A 20,605-nucleotide genomic window follows, 5' to 3' on the forward strand; every position below is an offset into this window, starting at 1 on the left:
TTCGCATAGATTCAATATATTTAACAGATTTGTTAAAGGATCTAGATACTCTAGATATAAAAATGTGGTGTCTGTATATCTAGATAGATTTTTGATTAAAATATCTGTATCTAGATATTATTTTAGACGATGTATCTGTATCTAGATTCAGTTAAAAAGTATCTTTTAACAACTCTGAGATATAATAATATTTATCCATATATTAAAAATTAGCTAACAAGTCACAGACCTATATACGATAGCCAAACAAGGAAACGTATGACTGAGAGGAGACAAATTATAATTATTGAAAATTAGGTTTAATCATAAGATTTGCAGGCAAATTCGTCAGAATGGAATTCATAAGGTGAAAACTGTCACATCGGGCTGTAATTGTGTTAATTTTAAAAATATTTCAAATCAAGAGGGGGGGGCGCTTATTACTTATATTTAATCAAATATATTCCCTTATCATATTTATTGTAAGATACAAATCCAGCTTCAGTCGGGAACAAAGTCGTTTTATTTGCTCCTCCTTATAACCAGTGATTTCCTGAATTTATGCATATCCCAGCCCTCATAGTTATTCCAAACTGCCTTAAAAGTATGGAGACTGCTAGATAATCGTGCATCAAATACGTACCATTGCAATCTTCAGCAACATGTTCAATTATGCTATTTGATCCAACACTTTTGATTTTTTTTAGACCGACTATATAAACTATTTATTGTATGTGTCAATAAAGGCTTCAAAGTGTTACACATGTTAGGTCTAGATATTTAACAAGTTTATCAAAAGAGTATATCCCAATAGCAATTTTACATAAATAACCACCTTTTGATTATTTGGCAATGTTATAGATACATCTACTAAGATTATATTTTGGATTTTAAATATTATTTACATTAGTTTATAAACATTTCTTTGGAAATACTTACAATTATTAGCAAAGCAGAATACCTAGAATAATGTTCCTTATCTAAACCATTGTGCTCTTCTCTTATCTACAAATGCGTAATTAACTTTAGTAATTAAATATGCAATATTAAATATTACCATGGTTGTTTGTTTATCAATGCGATTAACCATTTTTAATGCAATCACTGGCAGTATTTTTTTTGGTTCCAAAGTTTTTTTCATCAGCTTTGTGGGTAAATACAATGATATCACTATATTTCTATTGCATATTCTTTTTAAAGGACCAAAGGGAAAATGTTAGTTGAATTAAAAATGTTCAATTACATTTAATATTATACCATTTTGTTTATAAAATATTTTATGTGTATTTAATAAAAGATATTAATATTTAAAAATATGATTATAAAAAAAATCATATTTTTTGGAAGAGGCCCGACCCCTGCTCCCTACTTTTCTGAAAATTTCTGGGGAGGTATGCTAAAACACCCTTAAGTGCTCATGCGTGCCCCCCCCATTACGTCCCTGCATATAACGGAACAAATTTGGGCTATCTACGCAATCTCGGTTAAATCATGAGTTATTCTGAGCAGAATTCTATCATAGAACAATCCATCATGGGTTGTTAACTATAAGGACAACTATAGCTAGCTAATGCGATTTCCCCTTTAAATTCTCCTTTTAGGCCTTGAATTGTATCAGATTAATTACATTTCGATGAAATCTTTCTCAAAAGTAGAATGACCACCTCTATGGCAAATATGGCCATTTTTTATTTTCCTATTTCGGGGCAAGGTTATAATCAAAGGGGAAATATATTAATTTACAGAGCTAAAATCATCCTCCTTTATATCAAATTCTAAAAAAGATTTAGTATCACAAATAGAAAATTAATCACAATTGACCTCAATAGAATTTCGATAAAAAGATTATGATAATTTTATAACTAACATGGGTCTAATATATCCGGAAATTATTTTTATTCTTTAAAACTATTTAACTTAAAAAAAAATCGCCATTTTAAATAATAAAAATGCGTATATATTTTAAAAGCTCCATATGGGCGGTAGGAAATAGTTAAGATCAAAATTTTAGAAAATCTTATCATGTTTCTAAAAGACCCATGTTTAGTGAATTAGGGTTTATTTAATTAGTAAAACGAAGAAATAAATCTCCATGATTCCAATTTGTATCTTTAAGTTTGATAGGAAAACCACCTTCAAAAATTCAATAAATTAGGCCGAAAATGATTAATTCCCATTTATAAATTATGCTGATTTAATTATAAATCACATAATACATAATCAACGTAAATTATTTTGATCCTAGACCCTAAGAGTAGCTATGGGGGTTTTCCCTCTTCCTTGTCAAATTTGAAAGTTTTTATCTCTCCATCACCCTCCTCTCTCAAAAATGAAAAATGTCATTATAATTTATAGACAATATTTTTGTTATAAAAGTATGTATAATAAATAAAAAAAATAATTTTTTTAAAATAATGGTTATTAAAATTTATCAGAAAAATGCTTTTTTAAGAAAAAATAAAAAAATTCTAATCCAGCTGAAATAAAAACTTTCAAAAAAAATGAGGCCCTCAAATAAATTGAAAGGAAAGAGACCCAAAAAGCATCCCCACATTTTTTCAGTTATGCCTGTCAATAACTAAAAATAAATGCGATTTCAAATCTGAAATGTATTTAGTATTTTAATTAATTCACAGAACTTATATAAATTATAGTATTAAAATTTTAATAATAAATTGTTAATATTTTAAAAAAATAGACCGCATTTCAGTTATACTTAAGAGCCTTCAATCATAAATGAATAATTTCAATACGCGATTGCGTTGCAACGTAATAATAAGTGACATGTTGTCTTTATTATATTTTTTTAAACATATTTGTATGTAAAATAAAATAAAACAAAATGAAAAATATAAATAACCTTAACAAATAAATAGCAATTTTTTTTGAACGAAAATTATAATTCAAAAAGGGAATGGTTGAAGGATTTTTTTTAAATTAACGTTATTTTTTTATGAAGTGAATAGAGAGAAATTATTTATAAACAATTTATTATTTTTTGAATTAAAGTTCATTTATTTTTATATAATAGTAATTAATTATTAAGAAAAAAAGGAAAACAAACCAAAGTATTATATTTTCTCAATTCATGCTTCAGGCTTCAACTATATCAGCATGTTCAATTATCAATTATAATGAATCAAATACAAGTAAAATGTGTCCAGATATTTTTACATATTCTATTAATCAAAATGACGCTATGTGTTACCACAAAGCAAATGATAATTTATCCGACAACTCAGATTCTAATCATAATTCTCAAAGGAGCATAAATTATAACGATGTTATTGATGGTCATAATGAGACCAATCAATTCAACATTCAAGTTATAAAGACTGAAAAAGAAATCTTCCATATAAATAATTCCCCTGATGAAAATGATATGCTATTAATTGAAACTTCAGTTGACAAAGGCAATCAATATAAGCATGAAAACCTAAATACAGTGAGTCCAAGTTATGTCGATCTTAAAAATCATCTTAGGAACATAATTACTCATCAATCTGATGGTTTAATCAACAATAACACACCAAACTTTGATCAAAATATGGATTTATTTACGACCAATTCTTATTCTGATTCGTTCAATAATTCCGTTCTAAGCTTAAACCCCCTTCACGATTACAAAAATGACCATTTTAATATGATAGACAAGCCATATCCTATCTCACAGCAACTAATTAATACACAGTTAGAATATTATAATTCTGCTAATTATAAACCAAAATTTAACAGTTTTTTTTTGAATGCCGCCGCCGCTTATAACATGGTTACAGCTAAATCCTTTTCACAAATTCCATCTCAATTTGAATCTCAAGAAATTTACGGAAAAGAAATCTTCAAAAGTGGTATCGAATATTTTAATCCACCTCTAAATCTTGATACCATATATAAAAGTGAAGATTTAATGCAAGAATCTTCCCATTCGAACGAGTCTATTAAAATGTGTACGATGCACACTCAGGATTATTCTACTAAATCTCGTTACAAGACTCACAGATCATTCAACAAAGTTAATTGTACTCATATTAATACCGCAAATAATCATATTTTAATGAATCATCTCGAGAAGGGCTCAAATTCCCATAAATCTCACGACGATTTGAGTCCCGAATTTTTTAATTTAAAGCATATCGAATACGATAAATTTGGTCTATTAAACGGTGATAAAACCCGTAAACCGCACAAAATTAAAGCATCTCAGGTCAGTGGCGAACCGAAAGAGTTATCGTCAAAAGTTAAACAGCACGTGATATATCCCTGGATGAAAAGGGTTCATTCTTCGTCAAATTCAGGTCATTTTTATAGAATATTAATTAACGATATTTTAACACGAATCTGGTATTTTTTAATATTTAGAACATGATTAATTATGCATATCGAATTGATAAAACAATTTTCAAAAATTAGAATATATAAAATGGTAATATAACATAATTTTAATTATGTACCATCATTTTTTAAGAGGGAGAATAAAAGCAACCATTAATTATAAAAAAACTTCAAAAAGCCTTTTTTTGCTTTGTTGCTTGCTATATCATATACATATAAATTATAATATTCTTTTTTTTAAAAAAAAAACATTGTATTATAAATAAAACAATTTTGAATTTGATAAATGATCAAACTTTAAGGAATTGAAGATGAAACATGATTAAAAGACTATAAAAAAATCTCCTCCCACATGATTATTATTACCATCTTGTTTCGTGTATATTATTTATTCTGCTTGGTTTTATTTTTGGTATATTTTATTTAAAAAAAATGAAAGCGATATTAGAAAGAAAGAAAAATCAATGAATGATATTTATTTATCCAACATATTATGTAATAAATAAAAATGGTTGTCTAAAATAAATATGAAATTTTTTTGTTTAGCTTATTTCTTATTTATTTTTCTTTTTTAAATAATTTTATTTTTTTTGAGAATGTACTTGTTATTTTGAGAAACTAAAATATGCATCATTTTCATTATTTAAGAATAACCAATAAGCTATTTAATATTTGTAAATAATGCCTTGCATTTTTTTTTCTTGAATTTTGTTGAGATGCGAATTAACAAAATTTACTATGTATTTGTTTTTTGCAGTACAAGTGCAAAATCTATAATGTGAGCAGGGGCTGATTTTAATATACCTAGTGAAGGTCACTGTACTTAAACGACCGGTCGGCCGTGGTTCTAAAAATGGGTAATATTACAAATTAGATATTTTCAATATATGGATTTTAGCTGAAAACCACGCTTCCCGCCCTATGTTTTTAATAAAGATAATTTCGTTATTTTTATTTTTTTTACAACAAATTATGCAATATTTTGAAATTTTATTAATGAAAATAAGCCTTATGCATCCCATCAAATATGTCGAGAATATAAATATAATCTGACTTGAAATGTTTAAAGATGAGAAATAAAAACTTGTATTTTAAAAAAAAATTGATTGATACAATTATTCAATTGCTTATTGGTATTTGACAATAGCAAATAGTCGATTTCGTACTTGTTGTTACTCGATTCAAATCAGATTATTTGAAACGAATCTGATAACCTTTTAATTGGCCTAGCCTAATAAGCAAACCCACAAAACTTTCCCAAATTAGGCAGCTTATTAGAATAATGTTTAATTTAATATTACATAAATAGTATTGGAATCCATGAGGATTCAAAATCTCAATTTTAAATTATTTGGAGAAGATTTTTTACTTTAATAAATTCTGATTTGACAGAAAATGTATCCAATGAATCTCAGACAATTATGTTGCGAACCTTTGAGAATTCATATCGATTTTTTAGAGTCAAAAGTTCATGGCGAAAATGTCTAATATTGATAGAGAAAGTAAACACGTTCTTAGGAAGACAATTAACGTCAAATCAGTTTTTTAAAGTTTAAAAATCTCTTTCTGTAAATAGTTTATCTCCCATAAAACCCATCTCCAAATACGACACTTTAATGAATAAATTCCAACCACTTTAGATGATAAAATGCAAATTATGTGCTTTATTGTGTGTTGAATTGATAAATAAAGCCAAAAAATTATTTATCATAAATTGCCTTAAGAAAAGTTATAAATATATATTAACGAAAAATGATTTATTACAATTTTATGTAAAAAAATTTGACACTCCTTTCTAGGGGAGAAGGAAATTTTGGTTTTTTAAAATATAAACAATAAAAAATTTTGATTTTATTTGAAATGTTTTGTTATTTTTATTACGAATGTGGGTAGGGTGGGTTACAAGAACATTCATCTTAATTTGAAATATTTATAAATGATTGATCTCTTTTCTCTTTTTTTAAAAAAAAATTACATCTTTTTGTAACTAGATATTTCCTATTTGATATTATATAATTGAATTTATCTCATTTCTTTTTGATTTCAAACCTAAATAATCATATTATATGAAATATGAACTGCCGGCAGGCATGATCGCCCTTTGATAAAAATTCTCTTTATACTTTTTTTTATGTCATATGGATTGGGAGAGAGCTCGGTTATACCTGAATTCACTTTTATAATTTTCTGAACCATAACCGAACCTTTATACCAAATAACTGTAAGGAGCGAACCGAACCTTTTTAATATTTTCGAACGGATTTAATATTTATAAATTAAAACTTAGATCATAATATATAGTAAAGCACATTTTACTTCTCTCTGGAAAGTTATTAATTAATCTTAAATTTGAAATTTTTCGAATTTTCCCGCTAATCTAATATTTTATTAAATTTTTCTTAATATAAATAAATATTATAAAACCTTAAAAAACCTTTTTAATTTTTTAAAACCTTAACCGAACCTAAAAACATTTATAATTTTAAGCGACTAAACCGAAACATTTATATTGTCTCTGAACCGAACCGGATCCTTTATACTTAACAGCAGCTCCGATCCCTGTTAATGTCTCAAAAAATTTAAAGGTTGTATTTGAAAAAAAATAATGACTTATATAAATAATTGTTTCTTTCCTTTATTCCATACATGTATGTATTCATTGCAAATATGCGAAAATTGTAAAAGCAAATGAGAATGTTTTTTTTAAATTTTGTATTTAACTCCCTTCAAATTAATAAAATTTTTATTATCTTCATGTACGAGTCACTGTAATGGCTTGGAAGGGGGAGGTAGAGGGGCTATATAGCGTTGAGCATCATATAGCAATATTCTAAATGACCAAATTTTATTAAAATGAAATATGACTCATTTTTATATTAATATAACGGAATCACGTTTTCAACATTTTGTATATCCTCCACATTAGTGTTGTTAAAAACCCCGATTTGGGTCGATTTTTAAAAACGGCCCGATTAGGATTTTAGCCAAAATTATATTATGTAAACCTTTAAATTTGGCAATCAGGTTTGCATAATAATATTTTTGACTAAGATCTTAATCAGGCCGTTTTTAAAAAATAGCCCAAATCGGGCTTTTTAACAATACTAATATATTTACACAACTACCTAGTTAGCTTCTAAAAAAAACAGGAACCTTTCAGGATTCAAATTAAAATCTATACGGTAGTTGATATATGCAATTACAAACTACTAGGCCGCAGACACTTTTTGAAAACCATAATTTTTTTGAATCAAGGAAAAAATATCCTAAACAAAAAGACGCTAGACAAAAATAATTTTCAAAAAAATATTTTAAACATAAAAGATGAACATTTCAAAATGACCCCTTTTAGGCATTTAAGCACATTTCTTTTGATATTTTTGCCAAGGGCCTTCCTGTCATATTTTTAGATCCCGTCTTTGACTGTGGCGGAATTACATTTTTTTAAATATAATTTTGGTTTTTTAAAAAATATTTTTTATGACATATTATATTCATTTTTCCAGGAAAGAGGGGTCGGGGAGTGTAGGGATAATTTTTTATTAGCTTAAAGTGGTATTAACAAAAACTAGAAAATTTGCCAAGGGGAAATTTCTTACTTACTTTCTTTAATTAAGCGATGTTAAAGAGCATAATGACGATATTCCATTTTAAAACTCCCCTCTCTTGAATAACGGAAAAAATGTCATGAATCAAAGCCCAAAATACCCACCGATAAAAGTACATAGAAAAAAGAACCCAATTTTGAAATTTTTGAAACTGCTTAAAAAGAGGCAATTTTTTGAAATTAGTTCAATTCTACGCCATTTAATTTTTTTCTAATTAGGGTCATTTTATTCAGGATATTTCTGCCAATGGTTCAAAATATCGAAATTAACAAAAAAGAAATCTAAATCAAAACTACCTCTTCACTCCTCTAATTTTATATAACAGATGATATCGTGTATATTATCTACCCCCATCCAATTTCAGTGCCGATCTTGCGCATGATACTCCTTCCCCGGAGTAGGCGGTGGGTATTGTCTAAGGGCTGTGAAACAGCTATCGGTATTTATCTAAATAACTGTTTGAATTTTATAAAAATATATAAAATAGCCTAACCGAATTCTTGTATTATATTCTTCAATGAAGTTATGGGTGAATGGGTTTAATATTCATAAAAGTATTTTCTTCTTTACCGTGGATGGATGTAATCTTATTCATTTTGCGAAATTTTTTTAAAAATCAATTTAGGATATTTTTCCAAGGGCTGTGCCGAGACACATATCTTTCACCGATCCGATTTATTCGTTCAAACCCGATCTGATATTTATAGATATTTTTACCATCCATGTAATGTTGTTAAACGGCATGTTTTTGAGCCGATTTTTAAAAACGGCTAACTCAATACTTCATCTTGAAAAATATAACGCAAGCCTGAAGATTTTGCTCATAGAAAGAACCTAAGGTATAGACATATATTATTGAAATCTCGAGGCTTAGGCAATATTTTTCTGGCTAAAATATTGAGCTAGCCGTTTTTAAAAATCGGCATGTAATAGAAAAAAATATATACATATTCTGCAAAAAATCTAATTATGTATTTAATTCATTTTAGTATTTTTATTTCTACAGTTAAAACTAAAAAAAAATTTATTCATTGAGTTTATTATTAAAAAACGAATTTAAAACCAAGGTCATATAAAACAATTAACGATTATAAAAATTTAGCCCATATATACTAAATTTAAAAAAAAACAAAATTATATTATAATAGATATCAAAAAAAAATATACCTTAGATGAGTAAAAATCGGGTTCATACTATTTTTTTAAAACTCGATCAAAATTCCTCTCGCACGATTTTTTTTTACGAATCCCTAGGGTCTATTTAAAAAAAATATTCTAGGAAAATCTTTCCCGGCGAACTTTGATAAGGCCTAACCTGTACGTGCAGGGCAGGGCTCTACTATAAAATATTATTTAGGCTAGTGATATTAATTATATCAATTAAATTAATATCGATTTTTTTTAGTATTTTTTAAAAAAACTAAAATTCCAAAATTAATTTACTCGTCACAATTAACGCTATAAAAAATACTTAAAGTGATATGAGTTTACAGTATATTTTTTTCTCATAAATTTAATATTAACAAGGAGTAGGGTGCCCTAAATCCGGATAATATATTTTAACTAGTTTTAATGAAAGTGATATGTACATTTAAAACTATAAGAGATCGTCCCTATTTATGCCCGACAATAAACATCTGGGTAAGCCAGAGTTGATCCAAGTCTGCTGATCCATAAACAGGAAGGATAAAAATAAATAGAGTAATAATTTTTTTAAACCCATTTATTGCAAACTAAATATTTTAAAAAATTTGAAATAGCATGTCTGTTATGGAACTTAAAAACGATAATTCTTAAAGCTTTAGAAGGAAATAATCTATATTGCATAAAGGTTATCTGTATCAAAAAATGAAGATGTTATTTACATTGATATTTTAATATATAAAATGATATTGAATTGCCTTTTAAACAATAATTATGTCATGCGATTTACCATATGAAAAATAGTCTAAGGATGTTGACTCTTGACAAATAAGCTTTGATTAGATTTATTTAGATTATTACGGGCCAAATAGATGGGAAATTATATTTAGGTATACTAAAATCAGATAGTTAAAGATAATTGTCTCAGGTAAAAATGTTGAATAAATGTATATCTATCTCGCTTTATCATCCTCGGTTAGATGATTAAATAGAACGGTTGATGATTAATTCCAAATTATAATTATAAGACATATTACAAAATTTTTTATTCGCCTGTAGGTGGACAACAGTTCAATTACCTAGTTAGTCATTTTTTTCAGCCTTATATATCCACCGCATTCGTATTTTTGAATTAATATTTTAAAAAATTTAAATAATATCTGGGTTCCAGGGATCATAAAGTATCTCTGCAAGCGCCCTCTATCTTATCCTTAGCTAATTATACTGAAATCTTAGGGGGAATTTATCTATACCTCATTTGAACTTCATTTTAATTAATAAAATGAGCAAAGCCTTCTAATTGCCAAATGGACATATACTGCCCCTCTACAACAGATCATAATATTCATTAATTCAATTTGAGTAAACAAGTTAAATATTTTATAGGAAATATAGAAAAAACAAAAAAGTCAAACTTTAAAAATTATCAACCATTTTGGTTTAACTCAAGTTTGTATAAATTATGAAAATTATTTTAATTAAAAAGATTCAAATCTTTTCTTAAATTCTATTCTATATATAATATTTTATTATCCGGGAATTAACAAAAACTAGAGAGCTCAAATCAGGGATTCAAACTAAACCGTTAAACAGGGATTTATCTTAATTATTACCTAACCGGGACCGAACCATTAAAAAATTAGCCATCCTACCTCTACAAATGCCTATGAACTTGTTTGAAATTTTTGATATTTTAACGCTTTTAAAAATAATTAATAATCAGTAAATATTTTAAGACATTTTTGTATATTGCAATTTGACGGTTCCAGCTACCCAAATTATGTTAGCATATAGAAATGTTTTCAAACTTAAAATTTATTGAAAAAATTTACTTGTTCACTCAATATTAGTTTTTACAGAATGGTGATAAAATTTAAAATTATTTTTTTTTACATAATTCTAAGTAGGTTAAATGCTAAATAGTTAGACGGGTTTTAAAGGTTTAAACCGAACAGATATTATTATCGAACCCTGAGTCGTTATTTTTTTGAACCGATATCTATTACTATTTGGATCCTTGTCTTGAATAATTAATAACGATGATTAGTGAATAATAATTAAATTTTATATTGATAGTGTAAATGTTTATAAGCATGGCTGTGCAACAATTTTTAGGGGGTTGGGGGCAAAAATGAATTATGGTCCTTTAAAAAACCTCAACCAAGCCCTAAATAAATATATTATTAATTATATCATAGGCCAATTCAGTATTTTCCTCTAGAAGGGAGAGACGCACTATTAGGTTGAGATGTTATTTTATTTTTATATAAGTAATTTTCGTTTTTCATTTTCAAATTTCCGATGGAGTTGCGCCTATGAATTATAATTTATTCATAATTTGAATTTCCTAATAATAATAAATGAATTCAATTATATTATTTTATTTGTAATGTGTAAAAAAAATCAAATTAAAAATGCTATATTATTTGCAATCCTGGACAAAAGGACCCAATAAAAGTAACCCGAGCAAAATGACACTGGATAAAAATAATCTTTTAATACATTTTACGACTTACAAAAATGGGATTCCTATAAAAAAAAATATTAATTTATTTCATGCTGTCTCAGAGTAAGAATATCAAATATTTGAGGTAATTTGGTATAAATCATATTTACTAATGTACTAAATAATGACTAATTTTTATTAAATTATTTTTTATATATATTAACCCTACGTATCTATGTTGGCTTGCTGTCATCTCTCTAACCTTCGTTAACTGGTAATGTTGGCGTCCTACAGATAAAAAGGTTCCTGAAAAATCGGTCCCCCCAAGAATGGAACACCTATACAAGGAATGGTTACTATGCATTAACTTGAGTATAAATCCCTTTAAACGAGATTTACTTTTATATTTATCCATAAAAGTATCTAATCCCGTCGTTTATTTATTATATATGGAAATTGCTTGCTAATTTCGAGTAGCGTCTGTGGTCTAGTCCGTGATGACAATCAAATAAATCTGGGTTCAAATCGAGCAAGGACCAGATTATTTTCGGAAGCCAACTAGGTGGTGCTTGGATATGATACATAGAATACCAGAAGGACCCGCGAATCTACCTTTTAATATTTAAAAATGTTTATTATATTTTATTAAAGGTTAGTTGTTGTTTTTCTAAAAATTGATTGTTATTGAAAAATCAAATAATAAACAAAATCTTAGTGATTTCGAACCGGTAACCTAGCAATTTTAAATCGGATTAAATAGAATCGGCCTACAGAAGGTGGTGTCGGTACATCTTTAAATTAACCCTGCATACATTTTATGACCCAAATATGAGAGGATTATGTTGAAATTCAAAGCATGTAACAGTGATTACTTTAAAAGAATTGATGGTAATTATGAATATGCTTAACTTGCCACTTTTTGGGGTGCGTTGTCCGTCGTTTATTAGCCTTATAAAAGTTTCACGATCATGGAAAAAATTATGGCTTCTCTGGTTATGAAAATATGTTTGATGAAAGCGATAATTTATTCGATATCAAAAATTATGGTTTGTCTGTTGCGAAAAACTTCGTGTGATGGAAACTGCACAATGATAGGGAAAGTGTTAATTTAATTGATACCAATAATTACGGGTTGTTTGATCTAAATAAATTTTAGGAATCTTATGGACTCTACCAAAGGACAGCTAAATTAATCAAGCTCCGACAAGTTACGTATTTCTTAAATGAAGTGAAATTCAGGGAGATATTTAATTGGTGAGGGGTACTCAGTAAATTTTTGAGGTAATAAGAGATTCCTTAGAGGAAAATTTGTTGGTATTACTACATTCAATGCTCTGAAAATTATATATTCAAACACGTGAAGGCGAAGATTGATATTTTATTATTTAAATTCAAATTTTAAAAATTTTTCTTTCTGCGCGCATGAAATTTATTATACCGTTTATATTTGTTTCCGGTGATAATTTATATGTTCTTATTTTGTTTTATTAACCTAAAAATAAGATCGTTATGATGTTCCTTTTTCTATAAATAGGATTATTTTATTTTTAGATATAAAAAGTAAAAGATTGAATTGTAATTTCAGATTATTTCTTAATTTTTTTTATCTTTCTAATAACTCTTGACGCTGTTTACCATATGGATTAAAGCGCTAATTTAAACTAAGTGTATATTAATTAAGTTTTGTATATTGGTTATTCAGAATTAAATAACGAACAGAAATGCCCTGGAAAAAAAAATCCGAAACAAAATACAATTTTAAGCCTTTTATAACATTTGGGTACATTTGTCCAAGATATTCCTGTCCTTGATTCTTCAGAATTAAAACTTCTAAATGGCCAAATTAGTGACAAGACATAACGTCATTAGTTTAATCTATCTTATGGGTTTTTCTATTTAGAAGAGGCTTGGAAAATGATTGGGAAATTAATACTAATCAGCAAAATTAAATATTAATACAAACTAGATATTAATTGATTCTATACTTCCGGCATGATGCCAATTTTTTATTATTTGGCAATAATTTTTTTCCTTAAACTATCTACCGAAGAGATCCAAAAATAAAATGTTTTAATTTAGCATTGTTTCAGAATTAGTTTACTTAGTGCTTCTTTATTTTCTATTCTGGCATAATGCCAATTTGGTATTTTATTTCGCTATTATAAATTTATTTTCTACCTACTTTCTACCAAACGAATTGAAAGAAAATATATACCAATTAGTCACTAAGCACTGCAGAGGTTTCCAGAAATAGTGGTTTTGTCAATTTTTAATCCTAAAGTTGGCCATAACTTGCTCTAATAATCAATTTTCTTTATATTTGCTACTAAACTGATCGAAGCACTGAGATACATAAAATATAAAAATAGACCCTAGAATTAGTACTTCACGAAGTTTAAAAAGCAGATAACTAAATAAAAAACCATAATTGGAATTTACCTAACCAGGGAAAAGGATTTTGGAACAAATTCCCTCCTCCGATTTTGCCCTAAGAAAGGGCTTGGCTATGCCACTGTTACAGTCAGATATTTTTTGCTATAGGTATTCTTACGTCCGTTCTTGATTGCATATTTCTAATAAATATCTTATAAATATTCTAATATCCGAAAAGCTATACATTCGTCAATGAATGCCATCCAACACATAAACAAATGCTAGTATTATTTTATGTATTATAATATTTTATAATTGTGTATTTTGGATAGTATAAGTAGCAACGAACTCTGCGAAAATAATTAATTATTCAACTAAATTATTTTATTTATTTTTTTAATATTTGTGACTCACAAATATTTATTAGGTCTAAATATCGTAGATTATATAATATTATTAAGTTTGTTATTTCAAAATAAAATAATAAATATTTTTGCAAATTCATAGCTGATAATTTGACATCAAAATTTAATCATATTAGATTTTATTAAATTCGAAATATTAAAATATTTGTATATAAAGTGTTTCGATTAAAATATTTTAATACTAAACTGATATTTAATCAATATTTATGGATTCTGTATGCTAGAGAAACTATTTAAATTAGTTTATTCTAACAAAGGTCGGCATCACTAAAAATATTGAGAATAACTATATATGGGTAATTACTATATTTTTAGCCTTTTAGGCAAATTTTTAGCTGGTTAAACTAAATTTTTAGTCCAAAACTATCACTGGCCTCGGGATTTTTCTTAAAAAGATAGCAGCTCAAATTTGGGAAAAACTAATAAAAGCGCCTTAATAAACGGATTTCCTCTGGTAGGCGCTTGAAGATTGAGCCGAGTTAGCCGACATTTAGCCATTAAATTATATGAATAACATATAATGTAACAGCCTTACAAACTCAGCGGTCACGTTTAGCTTTATATTATTTCTTTCTTTTATTTCATCTCAAAACTATCCGAGAGAGCAAAATATATTATGAATACGAATTTTTACATACCAATGCAGAATTATGATTAGAACAAATTTTAATATATGTATTGGCTATTTAAAAAGCTGATTAAGAATTAAAAGATACTTTTTTGAAATTAAAGGTCAATCAGAAACTTTAATTACACAAATATTAATCAAACGAAATAGGTATGTTCCTATTTTATAACCCCCTCCCCCCGTCACCCTTCAATTATGGTTATTAATGGAACTAAAAATAATTATTTGCGTATTCCAATTTTCCTCTAACCTAGTGTTTGCAGCGGTCGGTCTTGTCTGACCGGATGGTCCGCTCCGACAACACCCGATAGTCGGTTTAGTCCGGTCCGATCGAAGACCAATTAAATAAGATAAGAGTTTACTATGAGTTGCTTTTTATTTAATGTACATGTACCTGACACATAAAACATGATTATTTAATACCTAACACTTTATAATATCTCATCATCGTTTACTTTTTATATTCTTCCTTTTCATTCAATTCATTCGTTAAGTAATTTAATTTAATACTGTAGGTAGTACTATATTTTTATAAATGGAAATTGAAATCATAGAAGTTGATAATACTATTGAACCACCACTCTCTTCAGGGGGTGAAAGAATGACTGTTGATGTAAATGAAAAAAATTGATCAAATTCAAATTTGAAAGTTGTTAAAGAATTATATAAGTTATTTAAAAAAGATAATGCTGGGAAAACATGTAAAATATATTCTACAGATATTTTCCAATTCTTCAAGCACAAGTAAGTTATGCATTATGAATAAAAACTTAATCTAATAAACCTACTTATAGTTATGATTAGGGCTGGGTACCAAGATTAACGAAATATTGTAATTCAAATTATTAATCAAAAGAATATAATTAGTAATTTGAAAACCCGCAATAGTTTTAAATAATCATGATGCATTACCATAAAAACAGGGTTGAGAACCAATTTTCAAAATTTTATTGAATCCAAATTCTTTTTTGAACTAGGAGGATATGTGATGTGAAATCAAAATTTTTTATATCAACAAATCAATCAAATAGTAGGGGAGACCGGGGTAAAGCGATTGACGGGGTAACAATGTTAACCCGAATAACTTTTTAACCATTGAGTATAAAGACCTTAAATTTGGTGTAAAGATGTATTTTTATATCTAATTTCTTACCTATGTTCATATTTTAAAAAACTTACCTGGTTTTATATATTTTGTCAAAACTGTTTTTTACCCAAAAAATATAAAAATCATTCTCTAGTATATTTTGCTTTTAGTAAAATTTACATATCCTCAGGATTCAAAATTTGGCACACATGTTTTTTAATGTATTAGCTATAAAATAAAATTTATCTGACATCTTTAGCTATATTAGAAGTCACGCAATAACGATATTTATAATATATGTCACCTAGGGGTAAAGCTGTTATGGGTAAAACGGTTAAAATATAAAATTATTCACATTAATTCATTTATTATAATTTTTATTGTATCAATCAAATAATGAGAAATTATAAAAGAAAAACCATATACAGAGATATAAATATAATAAATGAAGCCATAAAATATAAAATAACGTCTGCTAAAAAATTTAACATACCTTATACAATGTTGAGAAGGAGATGTAAAATTGGTATTAAAAGTTCAGATCATCATAAACAAATATTTACAAATGAAGAAGAATCTAGATTGTGTGACTACATATTAGAAGCAAGTAGGTCATTTATGGGATTAACGCCTAAACAAGTAATTAAATTATATTGTTTGTATTATATTGTATTTCATAATTTTAATAATGCTCTATCTAAAAATCATGTGGGGCAACAATTTCAGATTTATGATATTCCAGGAGTGTTAAAAAATGAAATACCAAGGGCAGTGACATCAAATAATATATTAAATGGATTCTTAGCATGTGGCATATTTCCTTTAAACCCAAATATATTTACAGAACAAGATTATATCTGCTGTAATAATTCAAATGCTAACTCAAATATTGAATTTGAAAATAATGATGAAAATATTACAGTGACTCAAAATCTTACAGTGACTCAAAATAATGATAGTGATTTATCTATATTATTGAACGAAAATGTTCCAGATGATATTGATGAACCTTATCATGATATGTTACCATCATGCTCAAAAAATTATAATAAAGTATTCAATCCTTCATCTATAATACCTATTCCAAAATTATTCAATATTTCATCGGATAAAATATCTAAAAAAAAGATATCAGAAATATTAACATCTACACCTTATAAAAAAAAATTATTAATTCAGAGAAAAAAAAAGATATCAAAAAATATGTTTATGTGTTATTTGTAATAAAAACTATAAAAAAAGTCGCGAGGACGAAGAATGGCTAAAATGTACAATGTGCCTTGAATGGGCACATTCTAAATTGCTAATTATGATAATTATTTTACATGTCCTTATTGTATCGATTAGTTTTTAAATAAAAATCATAAATAAATCTTAAATTTGTAATATTTGTTAAATAAAACAATAAATATGTGTCAAATATTATTTTAACCACTTTACCCTAGTGCTTAACCCAGGGTAAAATGGCGAAAATGAGTAGTTTTACATAACTAATCATAGCTCCTAAAATATTATAGGTAGAGGGCTACATTTTTTTTTATCTTGTAGAAGAGAGATGGGGCTACACATTGATTTATAATTTGTTGTGTTTGACTCTTGTTTAAAATTTTTATAATAAATATGCAAAATGCCTATCGTTTTACCCCGGTCTCCTAAAGGTAATCATTTTGTAGAGCCTTTGGCAATGAAATTCGTTAAAAAAGTAAATCACTACATCATGAATTTTTAAATATGGTGTCCTATATTAAAAGTAAATGTATTTTTTAAAAATATCGATGGCTCTAAAAAGAGCTTATATTAAAAATGTTCCTAAAAAACAGGTATAATTATGTTTAAAAATTTCTAATTAGAGTTTTTATTTAAGAAAAATTGATTCGCGTTTTTCGTTTGTAATGTTATAAATTTTACGTGCTAAGATCTTTTTAAAAAAATATGTTGATTGTGAGAAATTGCCATTAGTTGAAATGACTGTGGGTTGGAAAATAAAGTTATTTAGTATTGAGTATTTATTATTTTTTTTATTTTCCCCGCTAGTAAGAAGGTTTGAATTAATTGATGAGGGAAAGGAAGAGACGCAGGTTGCGTCCCAAATTAGGGATTTCCCATTGGACCATGGGGTGCAGGTTAAACCGTCAGGTCTGAGACCATCTTGTAAAGAGAGGTTTGTTGGTTCTAGGATGTTAGGTATTTTAGCTTTATTAAGAGCTTTATGGATGATTTTATTTATAGCTTTATGCCGACTCTTGAGAATTTTATTCAGCTATTTATCTGATATTTTATATCTAATTAATTCTAACATACTTGGTGGGAAGGGAATCAATATCGATTTCCAATTCTAGCCAAAATAGCAATGGACTATCTCCCACAGTAGGCTACATCAGTAGCATTTGACGGATCTTTTCTAAAGCTAGATAAAATAACAAAAAAGCGAAATAGTGAATCTAAAGATGGTTCAATCTTTAATGACAATTGAATCATGGATAAAAAATGGAAAATTTTTTGATTTTTTAGAAGATAATTAGAATATTTATATATAAATCAGTTTTATTTTATAACCAAATATCTATCGCATTATATATAAATATATATATCAAAACAAAAAACTAATTAAATATGCAAATCAAATTGATTTAAATTATATTCAGTAAATTTGTATTGATTTAATATTTTTTCGAAATATTAAGCGTTGTATTGTATAATATAATAAAAATGATTTGATGATATAATGAAAATATTGTTAATATAACTCTTTCATTTTTAATAAATTTAAAGCAGGATAAAACTTTTATAACTTAATAAAAAAAACATTTTTTAGATAGGACCGGACCGACCGGAATGGACCGATGGTCCCACGGTCTGGTCTCACTTGACTTAACAGTCCATCATTCCGGTCTCATTTTTTTAAAAAGGACCGGATTGGATCGGACCGTTCCAAACACTACTTTAACCCAACCGACCATTAGCTGAAAGATGATCAATTATAAAATACCAAAACTTTTCAGATTACTCTATTCCAATAGTTATTTCTATCTATGGTCTTAGTTATAGATGGGTAATGGCTAAATGTCGGCTAATTGGGCTCAGCTACATGCGCGTGTCAGAGAAAATTCGTTAAAGTGAAGGCGTTTAAATTTATATTAGTTTCTTTCAAATTTCAGCGGCTATATTTATAAGAAAAACGCCAAGATAAAAATAATAATTTCGGCTAAAAACTTGGTTAAGCCAATTTTTTGGCCGGCTAAAATTTGGGGTAAATGGCTAAAAATATAATCATTATCCGATATTCCTTAGGCTATTTAAAAAGATTTTAGGTGGAAAAAAGTTCTTTAATGATCATCGTAGATCTTTTAAAAGTTACAATCAACTCAAATCGCCGTGTTCCAAGGCAGCTATTTTAGTTTCCTCATATCTCAATGAGGATCTCTCTGCTTTTTTCTTCCTTATGTTTTTTTACAATTTTTTATAGTTTATATATTTGTCTTGTTTTAAATTGTTTACATGACATTTATTCTAATATAATAGTTTTATATATTATACTATTTTTAAAAATTTTATAAATAGGATTTTTAACTTTAAAAAAAATTATAACCATATAGATATTTTGTATCAAATTATCTGTCTTTTGATATGCTATTTCTAAAAGTAATGCGCCATCGCTACGGCTGCGTGATATTAGCAAATTTAAAAATATAGCTAAAGCAACTTTTTACACTACTTTACCATTTTTTTTAAAATATATTTTACATATCTATTTTCACAAAAAATACAAATGTGACTATAATTTTAAATATAAATATAATTTATTTATTTTTTATATTTCAAAAATATTAAATTTAATATACACATTTTTTTTATATAAGAAAAATTATCAAAAATATTTGAATATTTTTAGATTTAATAAAAAATGCGACTATAGGATTATCAATAGAATTATTACTTATTACAAAAAAATCATCTATAATAGGTGGCGTTTTGGACCGACTAGAGAGTATCGATTTGGTATAGCATTATTTAAAGTAACTATTAGCCTATCAAGTTGCCCTTTGGATTCGGTCAAATTCAGTATACTTTTTTTACAAAAAAAAATTGAATATATATTAAAACTAATAAAATTTTATTGCTATTTTATGATTTGAATTTAAAAAGAGAGATCTACTAATCTCTGAGATTTTGCTAATTTATCTAGAATCAAATTTTTATCTAAAATAATCTTATAAATATTCAATAGGGCTTATCCATTTAAACGTTTTTCACAGGTTGTGTTTTTTAAATAGGTTTTTAACCTTTTTAAAGTTGAAAAAGATCAATTTTTTGTAGCATTTTGCTAAAATCATGTATAATTAAATAAAAAATAAACACATTGAATTGAAATTAAAAACTGTGGCTTAATAATAGCCTGCAAAAGATTTTCGACACCGGCTGAATCTTTTTCCTTGCTTGATATATAAAATTCTAGTGCTACAAAGACAACATCATATAGTTCAATAAAGAGTTTCACCGACTCTTGTCTTTCAATGAATCTGGTCGGACTTTGATTTTTTGAGTCAATATCATAATATGTTTGAATAAATAACTCCCTTTTTT

General features: G+C 26.9%; 1 protein-coding gene across 3 annotated transcripts in view; it reads left to right on the forward strand.

Moving 5' to 3' along the window:
* Positions 1-2,854: 2,854 nt before the first annotated feature.
* Positions 2,855-20,605, forward strand: part of LOC135930463 (probable serine/threonine-protein kinase clkA) — a 52,609-nt gene continuing 34,858 nt past the window's right edge. For all 3 annotated transcript variants that reach the window (XR_010572773.1, XM_065467264.1, XM_065467263.1), the window contains exon 1: positions 2,855-4,274. Coding sequence is in view for 2 of the 3 variants with exons in the window: in XM_065467264.1 (XP_065323336.1) it covers positions 3,068-4,274 (1,207 nt within the window). In the remaining variant the exon portion in view is untranslated. The remainder of the gene's footprint in view (positions 4,275-20,605) is intronic.

Source organism: Gordionus sp. m RMFG-2023, chromosome 5 (genome assembly GCF_954871325.1).
Source record: "Gordionus sp. m RMFG-2023 chromosome 5, tfGorSpeb1-WG-v2, whole genome shotgun sequence".
Taxonomy (NCBI): domain Eukaryota; kingdom Metazoa; phylum Nematomorpha; class Gordioida; order Chordodea; family Parachordodidae; genus Gordionus; species Gordionus sp. m RMFG-2023.